This window comes from Ascidia mentula, chromosome 2, assembly GCF_947561715.1.
Source record: "Ascidia mentula chromosome 2, kaAscMent1.1, whole genome shotgun sequence".
Taxonomy (NCBI): Eukaryota; Metazoa; Chordata; class Ascidiacea; order Phlebobranchia; family Ascidiidae; genus Ascidia; species Ascidia mentula.
In genome coordinates, this window is record NC_138567.1 from 11,582,598 (window position 1) to 11,606,031 (window position 23,434).

General features: G+C 40.9%; 1 protein-coding gene across 7 annotated transcripts in view; it reads right to left on the reverse strand.

Annotated features, from left to right (window-relative positions):
- The window catches only part of LOC145890641 (neurexin-1-like), a 142,378-nt gene that overhangs the window by 110,381 nt on the left and 8,563 nt on the right, over nt 1-23,434 (reverse strand). For 5 of the 7 annotated variants that reach the window (XR_014399571.1, XM_082981765.1, XM_082981767.1 and 2 more), the window contains exons 5-23: nt 20,630-20,794; nt 18,302-18,523; nt 17,774-17,881; nt 17,404-17,523; nt 16,552-16,716; nt 11,617-11,815; nt 11,184-11,297; nt 10,705-10,794; nt 10,265-10,294; nt 9,132-9,251; nt 6,799-6,885; nt 4,136-4,271; nt 3,726-3,851; nt 3,138-3,282; nt 2,632-2,788; nt 2,125-2,307; nt 1,649-1,768; nt 1,217-1,234; nt 137-321 (exon numbers count right to left, since the gene is read on the reverse strand). Coding sequence is in view for 6 of the 7 variants with exons in the window: in XM_082981765.1 (XP_082837891.1) it covers nt 137-321; nt 1,217-1,234; nt 1,649-1,768; nt 2,125-2,307; nt 2,632-2,788; nt 3,138-3,282; nt 3,726-3,851; nt 4,136-4,271; nt 6,799-6,885; nt 9,132-9,251; nt 10,265-10,294; nt 10,705-10,794; nt 11,184-11,297; nt 11,617-11,815; nt 16,552-16,716; nt 17,404-17,523; nt 17,774-17,881; nt 18,302-18,523; nt 20,630-20,794 (2,490 nt within the window). In the remaining variant the exon portion in view is untranslated. The remainder of the gene's footprint in view (nt 1-136; nt 322-1,216; nt 1,235-1,648; nt 1,769-2,124; nt 2,308-2,631; nt 2,789-3,137; nt 3,283-3,725; nt 3,852-4,135; nt 4,272-6,798; nt 6,886-9,131; nt 9,252-10,264; nt 10,295-10,704; nt 10,795-11,183; nt 11,298-11,616; nt 11,816-16,551; nt 16,717-17,403; nt 17,524-17,773; nt 17,882-18,301; nt 18,524-20,629; nt 20,795-23,434) is intronic. The other 2 variants (XM_082981764.1, XM_082981763.1) reach the window with 2 other exon arrangements.

The window sequence follows — 23,434 nt, forward strand, 5'->3', positions numbered from 1 at the left end:
ATGAGGTTAAAAACCCAATCGTTAATTGTTTGGGTTTTTTTGTACCCCGGCCAGACTCCAGGGAAATGCACCCGCGAGCATCACAGCGCGCGCGGGGGCTGTGGGACTGAGAAGGCGTTCGCCGACACACACTCACGATCGAAAGCTGTAGAAAGTCCTGCTCGGGCGGGTTTGTATAACCGCTCACACGCAGAATTACGCAGTTTCTCTGCGAGGTGGCAAAACCGAGACCCAGTTTGTCGGTTCTGGTACTGGGATAGTCGTCCCGCCAGTTGTACAGTATTAGCCCAGTATCGACACCGAAGCGATAGCTATGGTCATCTGCAAAACCACACCACGTACGGTATTACTGTCATGGCCGTGGCAATGGATCTACGTGGACCTTTGGGATAGAATATAATAGACAACCCCGACGTCACAACCTTTGGTATAGAGTTAATATATGGAGTTTGGATGCAGCGAGGACTTTGGTTGCTGCGCAATGGTGGTAAAATGTTGTATGACATGCACACCATGCAGAAAATCCGGCACACCATGCTTTACTTCACTGATCAACTGATCAACAGGTTTTTTAGGTAAAACTTTGATTTTTCAAACACGAAATGAAATGGTGAATTAGCAAACAAGTTGAATATTTTCATCGCCTCGTCTTTCATTTAACCAATGTTATACGAATAATCCAGTTAACCTTTCTAATCAGGTGGAAAATGATTGAAATTATGTTGTATCGAGAGTTTCTATAATGACAGGTAAGTTGGAATTACTTTTATAAGTTAACGTGGTGGAGTAACATGGTTACATATGCAAAATGGCGAAATTGAATAAATACGAATCCCAAAGATTAACAGGAAAAGGGGGGCGATGTTATCATTGCTCTTTAAAAATTCTATACCATTTTTCATATACAATATAAGTGTTCCGTATTTAGACAACAAAAGCGTCCAATCGGGTAAGTCGTATTAGTGAGGAATAACGTGTCACAAAACACTAGGACGGGTGACGTATTTTGAAAAGTGTTCTTGAGTTCGCTGTAGCGTGCGTTCGCGACCACGTGACCGGGCGGCGTGTCGCACACAGCAGCAAGCGCCCAGTGCATGCGTTCTGTCGGAATACACAGCGCCCGGGGAAGTCACGGGCACTCGCATGAAAAAGAGAGAAGCGTGAGTGTGGCAAGGAAAAAAGGCGGCACAGCACTCTCTCGTTTTGATTTGCTTACCGGTTAGTGTACTGACGTCTTAATTGTACCGGAAAAAATAAATATTGGTTATGATATGTGAGTGGCGGACGTGTATTCAAGTTGGCCTCTTATATACAGACTATCAATAGGTCTGATCTGAAGTTATTAGATAATGGAATGTTAGGTTGATGGCAACATGAAACATCTGTGCGTTTTTTATGTACAAAAACAGTGAAGAACTACTGGAAATACAATTAAATAAACTGGAAAGTTGAAAATACATGAAACTAATTTAATTATTTCTCCACAGTTTGCATTTTTTATGAAAAGTATACGAGCCAACTTTGCTAGTTTTGAAACATTGAATTTACCCGGTACTTTAAAGTAAAAGGATCTACTTCTGTCAGGCATTTCATAATACAAGCTCTTACATATAGACAAAACGTTATGACAAAAGCGAACGCAACTTACGTTGTTGGCATTTTCGGCCCACATACGAGGTAAGACTGCAGTCACATATGTAGCCGTCCCACTGTTGGATGCAAATCCCCCCGTTACTGCATGGGCTTGGTGAGCATGACGGTGACGGCTCTGAACAACCGGAAAGAAATTTTCGATAAGAGGAATATTTTAGGCTCGTCGGAACGAATGATTTGATAGCTCGTAAAATTATAAAGGGATTGAAATTCGATTTGTTATTGCGTAAATTCGACAGTTTGTAGGAAATGGATAATACGTAGCCCATTCTATTTAAAAATGTGAATACTATATGATGCAGTTATATATTATGTTGCCAAAAAAGAAATCTGCTTTCGAGGATTTGATGCAAACAGTTAGTTTGTTGTGTAAATTTCACTTTCCAATCCCTTATCATACAACTTGTTTATGTTGCATCTAAATATAACAACGTCAAATTGCTCAATTTATTTCAAATCAATCATTCTTACGCAAGCAGCCGACACCGACGTCACCGACAACTTTCTTGCCACTGGTAACTGTCATATCCTGCAACACGCCGTTGATTTCAAACGATCCCATGCAGCCCTGGAAACCGATTCTGGAAGCCACGCTGACCAGCAAATCGTCTCTCCGGTAAAAGCTTGATGGCACACCGCCCACGTACAGCTTTCCTGTAAAAAATCAGTTGTCAGCAAACCGGCAGTAGTTTGGCATGGCAAGACTCGTCCAAGCCACAAACGTAGGATCAAATTTACAGTGACTTGTATTTAATCGTATTGTTTGTATAGGATTTTTACCATGATTTTACAATGCATTTACTGCTCAGTCAAAGGCATGAAAGCAATACAGTTCGCATGTTACGTGCAGGAAAAAATGAAAAACCGTTTATCTGACTCAATATCAAGTACTATGCACATAATGATCGAGAATTTTGAACAATATAAATTTTCCAGCGTTCCTCCTTTACGTAGCAAAAAAATCCTTGAATTACTTACCGCTTAAATCAAGGTTTTTGTTTCCTGAATTAAGGTTTACTGAAATATCCTGAGCAACGCTTTGCTGGTCGACAGTGAGATTGTGAATGTTGCCGGTCTGGACGATACGAATGTCGTGCCAACGGTTGTCGTTCACCAAGTTGCCGACCGTCAATAACTGAGAAATAATAAGGAATTTATGCGGGATAAACACTGCGCTCATCTTGGACAAGTCAATGATTTCAATTCCATTGAATAGAAAAACAAAATTTTGGGTAACAATTTCAATGGTGATTATCAAAAAGTTAATGGGATATTTATCATGGGTAGAAATAACAAATAAGAAGCTTTTTGTTTTATTATTGCTCGAGTGCAAATAAATTTTATTGACGGTAACAATGGCGCTTGATGCCAAATTCAGTGATATTTCGCATCACAAATGTTCTTTTGCACAACAGTTGCCATCAATTTGTTTCAGTCACAAGATTCGATGCAAGCTTTACTATCACCGTGGGGTTATATCTCACCTGGGCGCCGCTACCCGTATTGTAAATATACATCACTTTGCCTTCAGAGATTTCGAGCGCCACGAAGTCTCCCGAGCTACCACCATTGTACAGAATCAAGCCTTCGATCACAGTTGTACGAATGCTCATGAAGATCGACATCGGCCTTTAATATAAAGAAACTATATGATATCTTGTCAGTTTGCTTTGAAAGTTTTTACGTAAAACGCATATCAGAAATCAAATCGTAGAAACTGCTATGCAAATAACGAATAATTTGGTGAAGAAAATGTGTATTGACAGCCAACAAAATCCATTTGTGTGTCCGGAGCATGAAGATTAAATCTCATTTTCCCTCCGAGATTCACGTCTGCCGTTGGATCATCGCAGATTATAAAAATATCTCTCGCAAACTTAATAGGAGAACGGAACGCTTATCTTTGTTTAATGTGTTTGTTCGTCAAGTCAAAGCGACCGAAAAACAACCATCAGATGTCTACATGTATTTACTCAGACGATATTCCAGTGAAAAACAGCCTACGGGGTAGTTTTTCTAAATTGGAGCAAACGAAAAACAACGATTCAAAAATTGCTCTTTTTCCTGCTTACTGGTATGCGTTCAGAGTATTCACGGCCACGTAGCTGTCGGATCCCTTGAAAGTTACCGGTTTAGCGACGACGAAACCCTCGTCCCAAGAGACATTCTGATCACATTGAATGTCTTCTCTGAAACAGCTGCGAAAATAACATGTAATCATTACAAGTTGATTCGTGTTGTTCTGTTCCGCTTGGTTTCATCGGCAAAAACCTGAATTAGATTTCGCATATTAAACTGTTCTTTTGGCACATTTAAACGCATACTTATGTTCACCGATATTTAGTCTTCTAATCAACTATAGGTCTTATCAGGGTAATTAGGGATTCCTAAAATCACTTGATCTTCGGCTCAACAGGCTTAAACCTGTTTTGTTATGCAGAGATATTGTACCCTGACACACTGTTACTACTTATCTGTATACCTGTCTATAAGGTAGTTGGAGTTGAAGACGACGTTTTGGATTGTCCCTGCAAAAGGTGTTGTGGTGTTGGAGTCGCCCATACCACCGACGTATATCGAGTCGAACTGTAGTTTGGTGTACTGACCCGCGAGAGGTTCTACAACGAAATGTGCGTGAATTACTATACTTTCGGCAATAAATCCGCCGAACAAGCAACTAAAGTGGAAAAGTTTATTTGAACATCAGTGTTTTAAACAAATTTACGCTCAAAAAAATGTTTAAATAATATTACTTTAGACGGGGTTTTTATTCTAAGCTATTACCACTACCTTTGCCTATCACAGAAAGTATCTTTGATCTTTTGTACAAAACCATTGTGGTGCCTTATACTATACGTGCTACTTTAACGTAAACCCCTTCGGGGTCCCGTGTGAATAGTTGGTTTTACTTGAAATACAAACAGGGAGTCATGTTTTCCGCTTGCAAAGCAAAGTGTGACAATACGTGAACCACAAAAGACAGCTTTTCACTCAAAGCTGCTGGAATGATTTACGCCGATAACGGGACTACAAGCCTAAAGAGAGGATAGAAATCTGTAGAAACAGCCAAGAAAAGTACGTGCAATCAAGCTCCAAAACAAACACTGGCTAAATAATTGAAAGACAGCAAGCATGGCACATCACTCCAGTGTCAAAACTTGCAGTAGCCCTTCATAAAGAACTTCGCACAGAAATTTCAGATACGTCTGAAATATTCATTATCAGTGCGGTGGATGGTAGAACAACCGTAGGTAGGCCATGTTTCCCGCAAAATTTTGTCAGTGTTTGCTTCGTCCAAGTATATATTTTCATAAGAGGTCTACGGCGTCACGTGCATAATACATGTCCCGTAACGTGAAAATAAATCGGCACGGAAAATTACAGCTGGCTGAAATATTTATACTGCGTGATAGCACGAGGCGAGGGCACAAATTGATCTTCTCCTTTCCGCTGCTTTTTTGGGGTGGCAGCATTGGCGCCTTGCTGTTGAATTATTTACGAAGGATAAAAGCTATCAACACTCAACTTTTACAAGGCCCGGGGAGCCAAACATTCGACACCTGTGTGGCGTTTTAAACCCTAGCAATGTGGGTCATGCAGGCACAAAGTGCAGGGAATTTAGTAAGGGCTGTAAAGGGATCCTGTTTATGGCCGTTGCTCTTATGTAATCGCCTTATGCTCTTACCTTTTGACCCTAATTATGCAGGGCCAGATAAACCTGTTTTTTGGGGCAAAACAGCAACCAACCGAAAAAATGTTTTTCTACCTGTGCGCGACCACCACAACTCACATAATATATAGTAAGACAAAAATATAACAAATGTGATTTTGGAAATTACATGTAGATTTTGTGCTTGCAAATAAACGCTTAACTTCGTTATTGAGATGTGAGTGGAACTTGGACATGAAACTTTGGTGAAGGAATTTGTTGTTCTAGTTATATTTAGAAGGTCAAATATAGTGATCACATATAACCTTGACTTTCACCCATGCTATGTTTATATACTTTTTCCGCTTGGTAGGGGGCCCGGTGATAAGTTGCAGATTAAGGCAACACCGACAAGAAAACCTGATCATCATTCGTGCCCAGGATAACCCGGGGTGTGGTAAAAAAAGCTAAGCGACATAGTCATGACGCTCAACCCATCAACCAGGTCGAAAACCTGTTAGTGTACAGAATATCGTGGGTTCGAATCCCGTTGTGCTAACAAAAATAAACAATAAAAATCGCTTTTCAGTTAGCTTCAGACTACGACAAATGCTTGGTATTGAGAATTGCGCAGCAAAACAAAAGCTTTCAGAAAACCACGAGTTTGCTTTCTACATTTCCAAAGTATCAACCCATTAACTCACTTAAAAAAGTCCCACCACACTACCCCGCACCATTTTCCAATTGATCCATCGTTAAATGCATGGATTTACTGCAGATTGCAAGTCGGTTGCATTGCGATTTATTCACCAAACGAGTTCATGCAGGAGCTAATCGATGAGGGAATCAATACCCGCCCCCTGAGTTTGGCCCAATCCCAACTACTAACAAATGTATAGAGTTTCTGGGATCTTTTTTCGGAAGTGATGACTGGAAAATCGGAGAAAATTTTTAGGAAAACGGTTCCCATTATGTTTTTTGTGTTAATTAGGAAAGATTCTAATACCGTTGGCTTAACAGTATATTTCAGCGTTTTGCTGCGTAAGGGTGGCACTTTACGCAAGGTGTTCATTCAAATGTCTTTTGGTCTTGAAATTTCTAAGCAATTTAAATTTTTGGGCTAATTACATTTTCCACGAATCATTTTGGACGCTTTTTAACAAAAAAGCCAAACTAAATAATTTTTTCTGTAAATGAATGTTACTATGCGCATTTTTTACACTCCCTTTGCTTCACAGCCGCCATGCATCATATTATACTCGCAAACATGCGTTTTTGTCTGAGTGCCGCAAGCACAAATCTTCCTCATGCAAATATTGCTACACAGAGGTTAAGCAGGAAAAAACACGCCTTCCAATCAAAAAGATAGAGTGTAAGGGGGAAAGCTAGGCGTATATATGCTTTGCCATTATTTCAGACACAGATAAGCAATATATACGCTGGTCTACTACGATAGAACGAGTCGCCTACGAAACGCACATTCTTAGAGCGCCCACCGAGATTTTTTTGCCTGTCCTTTCGCGACGCGAGGTATCTCCATCCGAAGCACCTTGCCAGGAAGGCGGTGTTGGCGCACCTCAGTGCTGTGGATGACATGAAACGTCACTCATACATGCCTCCTTATTTGGAAACATTGCTTTTACGTGGAAACGGTAAAAATTGCCGTTATGTTTTTCGTGAGGCAGCGGGCGAACAAGCATTATAAGGTCAGGCTTAATTAAATACTGCATTAGGAAAGCGCGACCTTTAGCCAAGGGGAAGCAAAAATATGCTCTATATGAATAAAGAACATGGCGAAGTGTCGACGACTTGATGTACTTTCCATTAGTGTGACAACCATTGCGGATCAAAGTTTAATTCTGTTCTAAAACCAAACTGTCTACAAAGTCACCGCCAACAAGGAGATTGCAGAATAGAAGGGGAGTTATCGATGCGAAATTGATTGAGATTTGCAATGCGTACAACTGGTCCCCCGACTCCCGAACAAGAATACGAGCCTTGTAAACACCCCATCGCGTCGCAACGCCTACATGTCCTGAAAATTGGAAGCGAAAACCATAAAACAATGCGTCGGCATTACAATTAGCCTAATGGGGCAACTGAGCAAGTCGCATAGCGCCGGGTGCGGCATTTGTGAGCCGTTCGATCCCCTTAAATTATGCAACAACCTGCGCACCCAGCACAACTCGCAGGCCCGGCGATCGTCCAGCGATCCGAGTCATACAGTGAAAATATCAAAGCTAATGTGTCGTATTTGGAGAGACGAGACGAATAGTTAGCTGCCGATGTCAATGCTTTATGTTGTAAGTCACCGAAAACTGCACTATCAAATATACGTATACAGCCCACTAAGCATCTTAGCATAAAAACTCACTAAAATGTATTCACGTTACCTTCACCAAACGCGCTGCAGTTCAATTAGCTGTTGATTTTATACACACCAAGACATTTTCATGTTTTTAAACAGAATTTTCGAAAAAAACACGTGATACCTATATGTGCATATTTCAAAGAAAGGTTTTCGATTATTTTTGAGGTTTTTTTTTCATCCCGTGTCTATGGGCGCAAAAAGCGTGAATTGACACTTCCCACCGCACCCCTAAAATCGCTACTAATCGAATTCCGCAATCGAATTCGGCCAATTAGCGAGTAAACGAGGTGGCGAGGCACCAACTCGCTGCGGAAGATCCAGTAGATTATATGATGTGGTTATTATCCGGTTTACTACATTTAATAAATACCGAATATATACACTACATTGTGTTTAACAGGCCTCATTAAAAGAACGTATTAATCAAAAAAATACTGGAATGTAGTTTGACACGTTGGCGATATATCAGAAGACAACCACCTAAAAAACGTTTCAAGTCAAGGAAACAATTTTTCAATATTTTTACGATCCTAAATTCTACAAGTTATTCGTTCCGCCAAGTGTTTTAGGAAAACTGCTGACATCCGAATTGAGTTCCTGCATTATTCATTACAAGTAGTCGAACTTGAAAAACCGCCTGGTTTTCAATATTGAAACCAGCAACTTAACGTTAGAGTCGTGAGCTTCCGGAGCCAAGCGACCCCTTGCCCCCCTCCCCCGCAAGAAAATCACTTATAATAGAAATATTTGCCCCCATTCAATTTTTTTCTGCAGAAGCCCACAGTTAATCCGGTTTTAATCAAAACCCGCCATTTTTCAGTTTCTAAAACACAATCTGATATTTTGCCGTAAGTCGCATAACACAACTACCTAATTATTTAACAAATAAAAGCTAATTTTAGCATGTCAATAAAATTGCCACATCGTTTTGTCCACCCCAGCATACCTTGTAAGTTTTTATCAATAGAGGCACAAGCAAACAGGCTAAATGCATTGCCAAATGCGACCAACATGTTACCCGATGTTATTATGGTTGGTACCACACACATTATACTTTGGAATCTCCCCTGAAGACTGATTTTATCGCGTTGCAAGATGGGATGACGAGTTGGCTGAATGTCAACCGCATCGCATAGGTCAGTAATCACAGATAATTATCGGGACAATGGTTTTTTTTAGCTTGACAAAACGTGATGAATCACAACGCATAATAACATAGGTTGGTGATTCAAAAGGTCCAACAACATATTTTGCTCTGTATCAGTGTAAAAACAAGAACAGCGCCATAAAAAAGGCAAAATTTTTAAATAAACAATTTCGCTGCCACGAAAGCAAACCAAAGCAAATAAAGCTACCGTGATTTGTTTTGGCTTACTATACCGTGTTAAACCACTTATCATTGGAGATCTGGTATAACCCACACTTAATTACATTAAAGCCAGCCGAGTTGTTACTTACTTCCTTTGTGCATTCCGTCCACCCCGAAGGTAATGCGGTTTCCACGCCTGGACAACTTCACGCTGTGCCATTTACGATCGTTGAGACCGAATCCACTTCTCATCGTGTCCGGGCCGCTACCTGTATGAGAGCAACACATGCAAAAACCCGGGCTGTGAATTGATTTAGTTTGTTGAAGGTGGTTTCGTGAATGTTTTTTATTGTGAAATATCTCAATTGCTTGGGATAATTAATATGAAAGTTCCCAGAATTCGCAACTCTATCATGTACACGTTCCTACAGGGACTGGCGGATAACGCTCAACATAAATCGAAAGACTAAAGTTACACGTTTTTGCAGTGCCTGAAATTGGATTAATTTTCTCCATAAGGCCATTGAGAAAACATTGAAAAAATCCAGTAGGTCCGCGTTATATGGACTTTTTTTATTTATAAGTCCTAAGTTCAAGTTGGCAAAACATGGATGGTACCTTGTCACCTTTAACAAAAAGCAGTATTCATACAAGTATTACTTTATAAATTAACGATGTGTAATTAGGAATGCCACAATGTCGTTACTACAAATATTAATCTATCAGGTGTCTGCACCCCGGCATGGTTCGACGTATGCGAAAGTGTGAAGAAATTTAAAAGTTCGACCCGTCAACGACGGCGGTTCCCAAAGCGCGCGGATTAACCTCGTTGCTCGTGAATTATTCAACCTCCAGTGTCAGAGAAGTCGCCAAGCCCACGGGAATAGGAGTTTCAACCAGCTTTGCACAGATGGAAGCCCGGATGAAACTTTTATACGGTGTGCATGGCTTGGATTTACAATATGTTGGCCAGTTTTGGACTTAGTCATGGCATTTCCCCCCTGAGGTATGTAGCTTGCCAAAATACGAACGACCTACCGTTGCGTTGATACCGGCAAACTTTTCTTTCTCTGGTTAGAACTCAAACTTACCGCAAAACAAATGAGCGTAAACTTATTTGTTCGGGAGAACGCGGGCTTTTGTGACGTCCCGACCGGCTAATTGGGCGGAGGCGGTCACGTGACAGAGAGCGGAACACAACATTGAAGGTCAAATGACGTGACGCATAACACAAAAAAACAAAGACACGTGATGTGCAAATGGTGCGTGTGTGATGACTTACGAGGTGCGGTGCAGTTGGGCACGGTGCAGTCTGTACAACAAAAATATAAGCTTGTCACCCTCATCACTGAAGAAATGAACAAAAAGATCATTGTGCACGTTGTGGTCACAAATATGTTGCTCGCTGCAGTACTTTTGATGATATTATTCTTGCCATTAAATACACGACAGCAGTACATTTGTCGATCGTCGTTCGATGGATTAACATTTTCAATATTATAGATTGAACTTATCCGAATCCAGCACTACAGTGACATTTTAACTCACATACAGGCACTATTTAATTGGAATAAATCCAATAAAAATGTACCTGCTAAACCATAACATACATTAAGTGATACAGGGGTCACGGCGGTGCACAAATAATAATAAGGAACGGTGCTGAAATTGTTGATTTATTTGACAACGATCGGACAAAATCAAGTGACTCAAGTAACGTACCCAGGTCGACGGTCAGCTTCAGTCGGCCGTTTTCTACTTCTATGCTCATCCGATCCTTCGTTCTGCTGGAAGCGGTTGCGAAAAGCAAACCTGACGAACAACGGTTGTGGTTTTTTTATGGAAGCCGATAATTTAAATGAAAATTCTGATAAACAGCAACCTTGATAAATGCATATTTTGTCTATTTTTGATGAATGTCGAGATAGCCGTTTGTCTACTTTTGGGGTTATGATAGGTCCACTCAATGACATGTTTGTGACAACTTGACATTGTGTTAAAATGTTTATATGTTATCGCTGAACAGCCGAAGTGAGAATATCCTACATTTAAAGCAAAACAAACCCACAATATGTTACAGCTATTTCAAGACATTGAATGTAAAACTATGTGTGGAAATCTTCACGTCCTCACACCGATAATTGCAATGACTGTTATTCAGGGAGAGAATAACCCTCGTTGATTAAAACATATGAACAAACCTGAGCTCAATGGCGTCCGAAACCTGAGGGAGATGTCCTCTCCTTCGGTTTGTACGCTCTGGTCCATACGGAAAGCCATGAATTGTGACGCGTTGAAACTAGCGGACATGACAGCTGTCAAACAATGAGATTTTCATTATTTTGACGGAGGATCGTTTTTTTATCGATCGCTTCAATTGTGTTTGTTCACATTGCACTTTGGAATGAACGAAAAATTGCAGAGGGGCACTTTTTCTGTGCAGATAGTATTAAAACAGGCCACATCGCAGGTTGGTAAATTTTCCAATGCCACTTATCTGGATGTTAACACAATGAGATCGCAATGTAAGAATTCAAACTTTCAAATAAACTTGCCTTTCTTAGGGGACATACTGTATTACAAAAAATAGTTTTTTAGTGTCTTTGGCTTGTGGCCGAAGCGTTCAAATCCCACCTTCGGCACAAGTCGTTCCTCTGTACGATGTCCGGCTGCAGTCACAAATAAACCGGTTCATCCCCTCAGTACACGACGCTCCGTTCCTACACGGATTCGAATTGCACTGTCTTCCTCCGAGTCCCCCACAGAAGGATGTTATTTCCCCTGAACCGAGCGAGGAAGGTCCCATATTCCGACCCGACGACTGTGCGAGCGACTATGAAAAATACATGGATTGTTGGGGTTTAGTTGCAATATTGAACCAAGCTATAGGGTGGTAAAGTTTTCCAAATAAAAGCGCTTGTTCGAGGTTGAACGCAATAAGGTCACTGTCCGCGCCATTTTTTACTGTGGCCAGCATCAAACACTGTATAGTATGTGTGTGCATTATAAAACCATCGCGCTTCTGCTATAGGAGGGCGCATGAAGCCAGAGTATATTCACGCGATAAGAACGTTCGACTGCTCAAGTGCTGCAAGACCACAAAAGCAACGGAGGGATACAGTTTTATCCAACAACATTGCTACTGGCTTTTGTAGCCACCAAAAAGATTTAACTGAACATCAAGCACATATTCGATATTTTGCAGCAAGAGAAATGTTTCCAAGCCCATTTGTTCCCATTGGCTTTTCAAAAAATTACAACAAAAACAACATGTAGATTTCCAACGTAAATGTAACTCGAGATCCAGCCCATATATACGCCAGCATATTCACCTTAAAATATGAGGTGCACATGTTGAGTGGGGGACCGTGCAGATGCATGCACTGCAGACATAACAGGGTGGCCATTTTAACGGTGGAGGCCGTGACGGTCCCCGTTCCAATTGACGAAGATAAATCCATTAAAATTGAATTGCAAACAGGCAATAGCCGCCTCTACTTAAAGGGTATAATAAGGCCGTCCTACCGCAGTCTGCACAGAGGGTTGGAATGTAAAGGGTGGAGACAGTTAATGAAAACCCGCCACCATTGCTTTCGTCACTAGGCTTCAATTCGCCTTGACAAAAATCGATCAAGAACTTGAGATTCCTGTTCGTGTTTCACCTGACATAATGCTTCAAATATCTTCGATCATTTTTATCTGTGCTAAGGCTGGTGCATTGAAGACTTACTACAGCTTTGACAGCTTATTTGTACATGTCGAATGTGACTGCACTTAACTGTTAGCCAATCGGCGAGTCACCACTAAATGTGTTGAACCTTGTCATTACATTTGTGATTATGCTTGTAAAAGGCAGCAAACTTTTCTCTCTCAAATTAAAGCAAATTGTCGATGCTGCAGGGACTCGTTGTTCGGTCGCATTGGGTTGCGGAACACAAGCGTTGCAAACAACTTTTGTAGAAGGCTTTAGACGTAAAACCTTTATGAAAGAGTGCTCATGCTGCCAAGAAATAATATAGTAGGCTACCGAATCGTTGAAATTTTGTGAAAACGATTTTGCCAAAAAAGAATTTATATACCAACAAAATGCCTGCAATCATCGGTAGAGAGTAATCACGTTGCGACAACTTTTCGGTCCCTTGAGTCTGACGATACCATTTCGGGAACTTACAATTTTAAGAAACCCCTTTTTTGCGATGAGATTTTAACGTGAACGCGAATTCGCTCGCTGGCGTTGAAGTAACTAATGCTTGTACATGGCCGATCATCTGTTCTACAGGTCCCAGTGAGCGATTAACTTTAAGGATAAGAAGCAGAAACCAAGGTTATTCACTAAGTTTTTGCAGACTACTAACACTTGGTTGAGGCGATGACCCAAAAAACGAAACAAGGTGGATCAATATATCCTCGCCATCAGCGTGTGCATCGCGTTATGCACGATGCTGATTAGTTACCCTGTCGATTCGGTGACGTTGCATTTCAGTCATGGTCGCATTGGAAAATATTTTTTCAAAATGGGCATGAATAAGTAACGCTCGAGCGGTGGTTGGGAATTTTAAATCTTGTCGGCAAATATCCCAATGTTAAATCGCTTTCTCGCAGAGGATCACTTTGCAAATAGTTGTACACGTTTTCTTATTTGTTTTCGGTATGCGAGGGTTTCTTAACACAACCGCACAGAGCTTTCAACTGATTCTTATTTTCTGTTAAATTTCCGGAAACTCTCAAATCCTAAAAACAAAATGCCTCCAAACAACGACAGATAACGTTTAACACAAATCCTTGGGAGTTTTTTTCTCCCGAATATTTTAACTGTCTAGTATGACTACAATACAGAGTTCTTTAAAGATGTTTGACTGTTTGGCTGCAATCATTTATACCGCAAACCTTTCGCATGATGAACTCCATTACCACAACTGATTAGTCATTTTATTAACGCTTTTCATTCGTAATGCGAATTTCCCAAACCGACTGCACGCATCGGGCCTAGGTCCCAGTGAGACCTATTAGAAAACCCCGACATGAACAGCAAGCAGCCGCGACCAGTCCCTACATCCCATCCTGCGCCATAATTGAATTCGCTTTGAGCGGCACGACATCATTTCCTCGCCCTGATCAACTCGCTTTTAGTTCTTCCAGCTCCGCGTTCATTCTCTCTCTCCGTCTCTCGTCGAAGAGAAAAAAGGAAAAAGGCTTCGGCTTCTCTCGTTTTCGCCGCGTCCGGCTTCGCAAGTCCCAGGAGAGCTGCGCGGACCGGTCAGGGTGGATGTGATTGTGACAGAATCAATTTGGCGATCTGGGTTTGATACTGATGCCCGACAGGGTCGTGTATAAAAAATTTATCACTGCTGAGCGATCAGGGATTTGTAATGGAGTCGTTCGCTTTGGTCTCTGCGCGTGCTACGGTGGACGACACGCACATCGGGACACACCGTGACGCTAAGGGAGTAGTCGATGAGGGTGGGATGCATTTCGTTGCAATTAAGACCGCCAACGCTGCTTAATCCGGTTGTTTGTCATCTAATTACAGACGCCAAGGGACATTTTGCACGAGAAATGTTCGTGCGACCTTCTCGTCTTAACATAGAAATTTTACACGGAAAGTTCTACTGTAGACCTTACATGTGACACGGTTGCAACCAGTATGTAGGACAAAGTTTACATCTACTTTTATCATAAGCAAATGAATGAAGAACTAATAAAATTCCGTCCAAACGCAACTTTTTGGAAGAAACGGTATCGGAACACAAACAAATCCACGCAAAGATTCCATATAGTCGAAGGTAATTTCTTGGACGTTTTACTGGATCTCCACGGTTTGATTGATTGCACGTAATCTGGCCACACGCAAAAATGGAATACTGAGAAAGGACGTTTTTAATTATTGCGCTTTGGTAATTTAATATCTGATGATGCAATCCCATAGTGCCGTGAGTAATTAAAATAGGGTTCTTCTGGCGAGACTTTTATTAGCAATAAACAGGGCAGCTTGAGTAGCAAAGTGCTGTAAGGAACTTCAGAATTACTCTTCCACGTGGTTTTGATGCAAAGTACTTTATTTCCGTAGTGATTCCACAGTGTTTTATGGAAAGGCCAAACCTTTACGGCTGCCATCCCCGCAACATACATTTAAATAAAATGAAACATAAAATAATGTGGTGAAATTGAAACTGATTTAAGTATACAAACAAACTACATCGACGGGTATTAATCGGATCCCATTCGCTAAGTATAAAAAATACTAAATCGATATCTCCTCGCCCTATCCTTCACTATAATCGACTTCAACGCCCCTTTATGACCCAAACGATAGCAATGTCATTCATAATGCAAAAAAACGAGTAAAAAGTTGTTTCGTATATGGATTCTTCCTGTGTCGCGTAAATGGGATTTCACCTTATTATCTTCAGAGGTTTCATTATCTTCCCGAGCCTCGGTTTGCGGATAGCAAAAGATCAATGAGTCGAAATGACGCATAGAGGAATATACGCGGACAAAATAGCAAATCACGTTGAAGTTAAAATCAGGGTGAAAGAAAAAGACTTTAAAGTTTCATTTGTCCTCTGATCCATATGTCAATGATAAAATAAATCATCCAAAAGAAACCCCCGTATGGCTTGTATGGGTTGGTGGTTTTGCAACAGATTGTAAGTTTCCCGTACGATCATGCCAGAAGAGGAGTGGATTTAGGTTTACAATAAGATCGATTTGCTGAACGTATAGACAAAACAAAGCTCCTGGAAAGTGCAGGATAACATTTTGACGCTTCTGCGCAGTCTGTATGGAACGTATTGGGCATTTACCGAGCATAACAAAAATGCTAAGAATGCATTTAAAATATCAACAGATCGTTTTGGCTGATGCACCAAAAGAACTATTTCTAACAACCAAAACAAATGACGCAGGTAGCACGTTCCTATATGCCTAGATGTGCCAACGTCATCCCATGGTCATTACTTCAAGGTTATTTTCATTGTCGAGTTTGTTGTTACGTCACAGCCACAGTAAAACTGTCTAATATTAATCAATAATTCATACGGACGACGCCACACCGTACAATGGGGTGACCAATCACTTATCTCAAAAACCGTGAGCGATCAAAAACACGTACATCCTCAGGAAGTGAAGGCGATTGCCCATCTAACGACCTTGACTTTAATGGCATATTCAAGTTCAAGTGCCTATTATCTCATTATGTTGGCAACTTCTCGCGAGAAGGCGTTATATAACATATGATAAACTTTCAGGCATCGTTTGTTTTTGGGCGTGCATTGAATACCTTCAAATACACAGTATATAATAATGATTTTAGCTTGTAAGTTAGACACCCGTTACGAAACAGAAACACGTTGTTCGCACAAAATTTGATCATATACTGCGAGGTGAACTAGATATAATTATTTAATACATAACCTGTCATGACCCCATAAGTAACTCAGCAAAAACCCTCCGTTTTGATAAAATCTCCATGACAACAAACCAAAACAAACGTGTACATTTGAAATTAATTTTGAACTACACATTCTTACATAGCGTTCTAATCTTCCATGTTGATTTATTAAAACCTACCCTTAGGTCAACGATGTCTTTGTCGATCACCACGTTCTGCACGCAGCCGACGAAGCCTTGTCGATTCGGTGAAGTCCACAAACCGCGGAGTGGTCGGAATCCTGTACCGTAGTCGGCTCCTCCTACAGACATGCTGCTCGACAGATCAAGCTTGGTTTTCATACCCTGCGAAATGCAGCAGCAGCAGCTTTGGTTTTTCAGTGATTTAAAGATTCCAAAATGTCTTAAGGTGCTTACGGAATTTATTTTATCTAAGAATGAAACGCTATAGTGTTTTAGATAGCGGCTTTGGTTTGAGTGTTTTTTTTTCAGTTTATATAAAGGTACGATTACGAATAACGTGGGAAGCGGGAATTTGTACCGAATGCTTTGTTTTGGTTACGCTTGTTTTGTTAAAGGTACGTATTTCTATTCCGGTGCAGAGTGCAACTTTGGTTACCCGGATATACGTCTTTTGTCATCTGCATCTTTTTATTGAACTAATTGAGGATTTTTAGTTCTATGGTGCACTGTTGTAGACGTTTTAAGGTAGTTTGGGCCCTCACGTCGAAAAACAATTCGTGTCTATAAAAAGGAGACCATCCTGACGTAAGACATAATTATTAAATCGACTTTAAAGTAGGGAGTATTATATTTACTGCGTTATGGACAAGCATCATGCTCATATTGGTCTAGGCAGATGGTATCGTGTATAGGCTTGCTATAAAGCACAAGTGACCACGTTGAAGAGCAAACCATTTAAAGCACTGATGCGCCGTCTAGCGGAAGTATGTCTAAGCATCGCCTAATATGTAGGATATGCAGGCTGGAGCGACAGACCTTTTTTTAATTATTTAAAGCAGATTTACTTACACCAATCGTGTGGGTCGTCTTCGCGCCATCCACGTTGAACACGACTTGCCTCTTCAACCTCGTTACTTTAACTTGATGCCATTTTCCATCGTACAAGCGGTTTGAGGTGGGACAAGGGACCTGAACGTAAATGGTAAACTTTGTCCAACAAGTTGAACTAATACTGTATAAGCCATTGTAGCTCAAGTTTGTGGCCATCTGATGCCGTAATACTGCTTCTATAATCCAAAAATTATACTCATACCGAATTAACTAAAGAATGCGCAAACTATGAGAGTCAAATCAATTTCATGTAAGCTTGACACGAAGGCATACACAGTTGAGGCAAAAAAGACAAAAAAAATTAGCTAGTGTGCGAAAGGTTATTTACCCTTGAAGTTTGAGAACCGAGGTCGATGATCAAGTCGACTTTTCCTTTGTACATTTCAATGGCGAACAGATCGCTAGCTCTGCCCTGACCATACATCAGAAGTCCGTTCTACCAAGAAGAAACATAAAGCATTTCAAAACCTGTTTTTCATCGGAAATATTTGCAACGAACATCATTAGTTTTCCGCTGGTACACTTACTTCATGTGTAAAGATTGGTAAACATAAGATTTGCAAAACAATTCTAAAGAAAGGCCTTAAAATATATCTTTACAAAGTAAATAATCGATCTTATACAACACCTATAGGAAGTATTGTTATTGCTTCTATAACTCAGAGTTTTTAGTCTGCAAGTTGAGTACAGGTATTATATTTTTATCGATGGTTGAATCTTCCTAACAGTGGTAATACGTCACAATAAAAACACAAAAGTTTCGTCAATACGGAGATATTTAGTGCCCGTGTTGAAAAGACCAGGAAAAAGGGTGTCAAAAGCAAGTTTTCGAACCAAAACCGCCAAAACCACAAACCGATTCTCGCGTCCTGAAGTTGAACTCGATTGACCCCTTGGTTTTGCTGCTCCATGACGGGATAGTGATGTAAGAATCGGGTCTGGTGAACGACACCGGCAAACTCAAGTTGGTCCGAGTGCAGGAAAAGTCAACGTTGCCGTGCACAGAAACAGCTTCGTTTCCTTCCTCAGCCCACCGCGAGATCGTCAATGGGGGTTTTCCATCGTAGACGTACGTAACCTGGGACAGTAAAAAAGTTTTGGGGCCGCTGACGCTGATACCACATACTGTTGTGTGGCCCCAGACATTTTGTGCTTCACATAAAAGTGTGCTAGAACCGCATTCTAAAGTTTTTCGGCAACCATTTGACTGTAGGTAGGGGGTCGTTTCGCATAATCAACATACTGTTTATTAATTTTAAGGCTGCCGCTTTTAGCATAAGTAATAATAACAAAAATAAAAAAGATATCTATAGACAAAATTATATAGGCTACTTACATACAAAATTATATGTACGACGAAACATTGCAAAATGGATTATAAAACCATAACTTGTATCAAGTATCTGTTTGTACCATCTATTTGCAACCTATGTACGGCAAATGTACGGATATTGTAAGGGTATCTGCAATATCCACTAACGCGCGGCAGTTACTTTTCCTGTGTTCAAATTAACTTCAACGCGATTTTACTATTGTCGCGTGGTGGCACCAGAGCGCAACAAAAAACTCGATGTGACGGACGTTTATTTTCAATAGTGTCAAACAAAACACTATTCTGCAATATCTCCACACGATTAAGGTAACCTGCATAATTAGAAATCAAGTTGGAAGTGCATTTTGCCTGTTATCCCAATCAAGAAAATTCTCATTGCTGGCAAAGCGTTTCATCTTGTTAAAAACTTGTTTTTGCCCTTTCTGTAAATAGGACACGAAGCTTACACTGGAAACATCAGTCACGGCGCACGACTGCATACCAAGTTGTAAACCTAATTTTGGATTCTCGCCTATAGTATGACCCGGGTTTAAACTCCGGCAAAAAAGGGTAAAGGTGGAAAATAATGAAGCAGCATTTTAGAGAAAATTTATAAATTTGCAAAACATCAAAAACGAGGGAATGAAAATTGAATTAGGTGAAACCTTTGCCAGGCCCTGTGGGAAAATACCGAATGAAAATGTCACGGGTCTCTTGTTGAGTTTCGCGAAACCATCTGGGCTCGTTCTGATGGCGATAAAATATTTAGTGACGCGTGCCCTTGTGACGCCCTCTCGAAACGAGGTTGTAGAGGGCGTTAAGTTCCCAAATGTTTAAAAACGATGAAGCAAAAAGAGCTTGGTGTTACCTGGCAATAGTAACATCGGAAAACGTTACATCATCATAATTGGATTATTTCTCTGCTAAGGTTGAACGTGGAACACAATGCACGAATTTTTCGAGTTTTTGTAAAGCATAGTTTATAGCTGCTAATGTAAATAGTTGTACGCTTGGCTACACTGTAACAATGATAAGAAACTTATGTTTGAATTCCGGCAAGGCGCCCGACCCTTACGCTGAGAAAAAAAAACTGATTGAAATTCGTAGCCAAGACATCATGCCTTCAAATCCCAGTGCGTTAAAACATAATAGACTGGAATAACTTGTGTTGACCAGTAATCCTATATCAAACGTCAATGCCGTACGGCACAGACGATTTGAACACAAATGTATCTGGGACGCAGTTTGTCATCTTTTCAGGTGGGAATTTTTACATTACTCGACAGGCACTGAAAACGCGTGAATAATTGAACCGGAGCTTTTATAAACGCGGAAAGTCGAAACGCCGGAAAGAGGATCGCTTTCGTATGAGAATCGTTTTAATTTTCTCGGAGCAACGGCACTGTTTTAAGTTGCTTTGCGCCGAAACATAACACAGCGAAGTATTTCAATTATACATCAGTTCTTATGTATGAAATGCGTTTTTGTGTACATGACAAAACAAACATTGTGAAGGGATTAGGTTTTGGGTTGCATGTCTTGAATAATATATTTGAATTAATTGCGAGCACCTGTCGTCTGTCGCATCCAACAATAATCAAGGTCTTGCGCTTACCTTCAGACTGAAAATGCCGGATATGAATTCAAAATGAGAGGTTTTTTTTCAAAAATTAGTTTGAGCATAAAACCAATCGCATAAATCACATTTTGCGCCTTTAATACTTTTTTAAAGCATGTTATTTTCAGTGCAGGACACGAATTTCTGATATCACTTGTAATCGTGCACTTTCATAGTTTTGCCCAATGTTTCACTGGTAGACAGAACTTGCAATCAACAAGGCCAATAGAACAACCACGTTGTTTCGTACCTACCTCTTTAAGGCAGCCCACAAAGTTGGTTTTGCCTTTTTGCGTTCCTGGCAAGTTCGCGGTATCGGGAGTTCCCCCCACGTAGATGGCGTTGTCCAACGTGAGTTCGCGATAATTTTCCTGATTTAAGCCGTTCTGTATCTCGATGTCGTCCACCTTGACCCACGCCTTGCAGCGAAAAAAACACGCATCGTTTTCGGTTTCAACCGGTTCAAACCGGATTTGCTCCGGGTGCCTTGAAAGCTTCTTTGGGCAATGAAGCAGTTATGTTGAAGGTTACGGTATCCATATATACACAAGTATACGTACAATATAGTTATTAATTATGTGCTACTGTTTCGGTATGACCAGTATAAGTGGATAGCCTAATATACAGAGCGCACTGACAAGACATGTGCGTGGTTTTACAACTGAGAGTTGACCCCAATTGCAGGGGTACGATGATCGGCCAAAGTGTGTCACAACTCTCATTGAAACAAGTACAACGTGTTCAACATTACAAGGTCACACAACATTGCAACCTAACTTCACGAATCGGGTGTTCATCAATTACTATGTTGCCGCATTTGATATTTGAGCCGTTGTTGCGCAGAAAGTCTTCGGACAGGGTAGCCAAGGTAATAAACAAATCTTCTATACCGTGCTAACTGTAATTCCACTTGAATAAATGATACATATGGTGTGTTTTGTCAAGGGAACATATATCCTACAAGTGGTATGTGATGTTGTTGAGCTTGCATGTTATATCAAGTAAAGTGTTTTATCGAGTAGGATTGGCGACAGCCGCGCTTGCCTGATTGATTAAGGCGCCAACATATAAAAACGATGTAATCCTATGGCAACATATGTTCTTACAACATGTAAGAAATTGCCCGACAAGAGCGGTGAAGTTCAATTAACGTTTACGGTTTTACAAAATAATCAATCACACGATCTCACGAAATTGCTGTTGAAAATAATTCAAAATAATTGTACTTTTGAAGTAAAAACTTTTACAGTGGATGCTAATATGGCATTAATACAATTTTAGGTATTGTGACACTTGAGAAAAATGCGAGGGCTTCAAGACGGACCAAAGAAGGCATTCTGCAACGCTTCCAAATTCCCTTCGTCGTTTAGAAATTCGATCGCACCTTTCCATCCTATAGATATGCGGTTGGTCTTTCCCATCATGCGCCCACTCTAAATTATGAATGTACTCGCAATCACGCTACGTGACGTCATCCGTTACGTCACTTAAAGAAGTGCCGTGCAAAATCCCGCGGTGTGGGATAGAGTTTATCTGCGCTGGGCGGTTTGTAGCCGGTGGGAACCCAAGATAGGTCTGTCTAGCTTATCACCGTCAGTGATGGGAAATCAACTTTCTGGGAGTGGATTGCGAAATAATGCTGACGGTAACAGATCGTATCGGACTTGGAACTGTAAACCTGCCTGCATTGTGTTGCCCACGACACGGGTTGTAAATTGTGGCTTTCCGGTACACTAGTGCGAAGGACAATGTTAGCAATACCGCTGGGTGAACCAAAGGGAAATTCCTTTTTGAAGACAGGCGATTTTACTTCAATCGTCGGCGCTATTTAACACCTATGAGCTATTATTAATATTATTATAATTCATTGATTCATTTGTCATAATAGTTGTTTTGTTAACACTAACCCGGAAAAATATGAGCCTTAATAACACCATCATCATGCTACAGCGCGCGAGGCCGTTTCGTGTTTCAGAACGATTTGCCCGCTACAGATGCAGACGATGCGTTTGCCCAAATATTGAATGAACGCAAGGCGGCACGACAATCGTAAAAATTGTTGCGCATGCCAAGCATGGAGGACAGGACTGCGAAAGACAAAGGACAACGACGGAATGGAGGATGAAATACCGATAACGACAAAGTGAGCGGGCGAATGGCAGGCGACGGTGGATGCTTTACCGTGGATGACGCGCCCTCGGTGGATTCCATCTGTATTTGTGAGGTAACAAGGCACATTAGTTTGCCGACCCAGCCCTTTGCGAACCGCACAGCTGCGTGGTAGCTACTGCCCGTGCGTTTTCGCCACGGTCTACACCCAGCTCTGCCTCAGGGTCGGGTACATGCACGCTAACGTCAAGGGTTTTGGTCGTTCTAGCCAGTTTTCAGCAAGTATAAGCACAATTATTCTATTGTATTTTTAAAATATTAGACTTGGAAGTGGAAATCAGGTCCTGGAGAAAGTGATTTTGACCCATCGACGGATCGTAAAGCTCCGTGAGAGAATCGCTTATTTCATAAAAGCGCCTAACTTAATGCCCCTCATAAGGAGTATTTAATACGAGTCATATCATTTTTCACCCTTAATATACAAAATTATAATCCTCATACTGTTGTTGATAACCAGAGAAGGCAAGTTACCCACGCGCTTGACAGATTTTTTTGTGAAACAAGGAGCATAAAGTTCGTCGTATGTCCCACAAAATCCTAGCAATAACATTGATAATCTGGTGCACAAACGAATACTGTGATTTAGGAATGTGAGCTTTTTTGCTTCTGTTGTTCCATATACATCAATACGCCGATTATTGTATGTTGAAGGTACATCGATTTTGTGCCATCAGGGCAGCAATGCATTGAGTAATGGTATGTCACTAAGCCTTCCAGTTAAGCGTCGGAACAACTCGAGCGATAAAAGTTATTAAAATCGCGATAAAAGAGCATCGATTAAGCTCCCGGTGTGGTTTATTAGACTCGCATCGACCGGTGGTAGCGATTTCTTATCAACAAGTAACGGGCCATCATTGACGTAAAGAAACGAAAACTTCGAGGCGGGATAC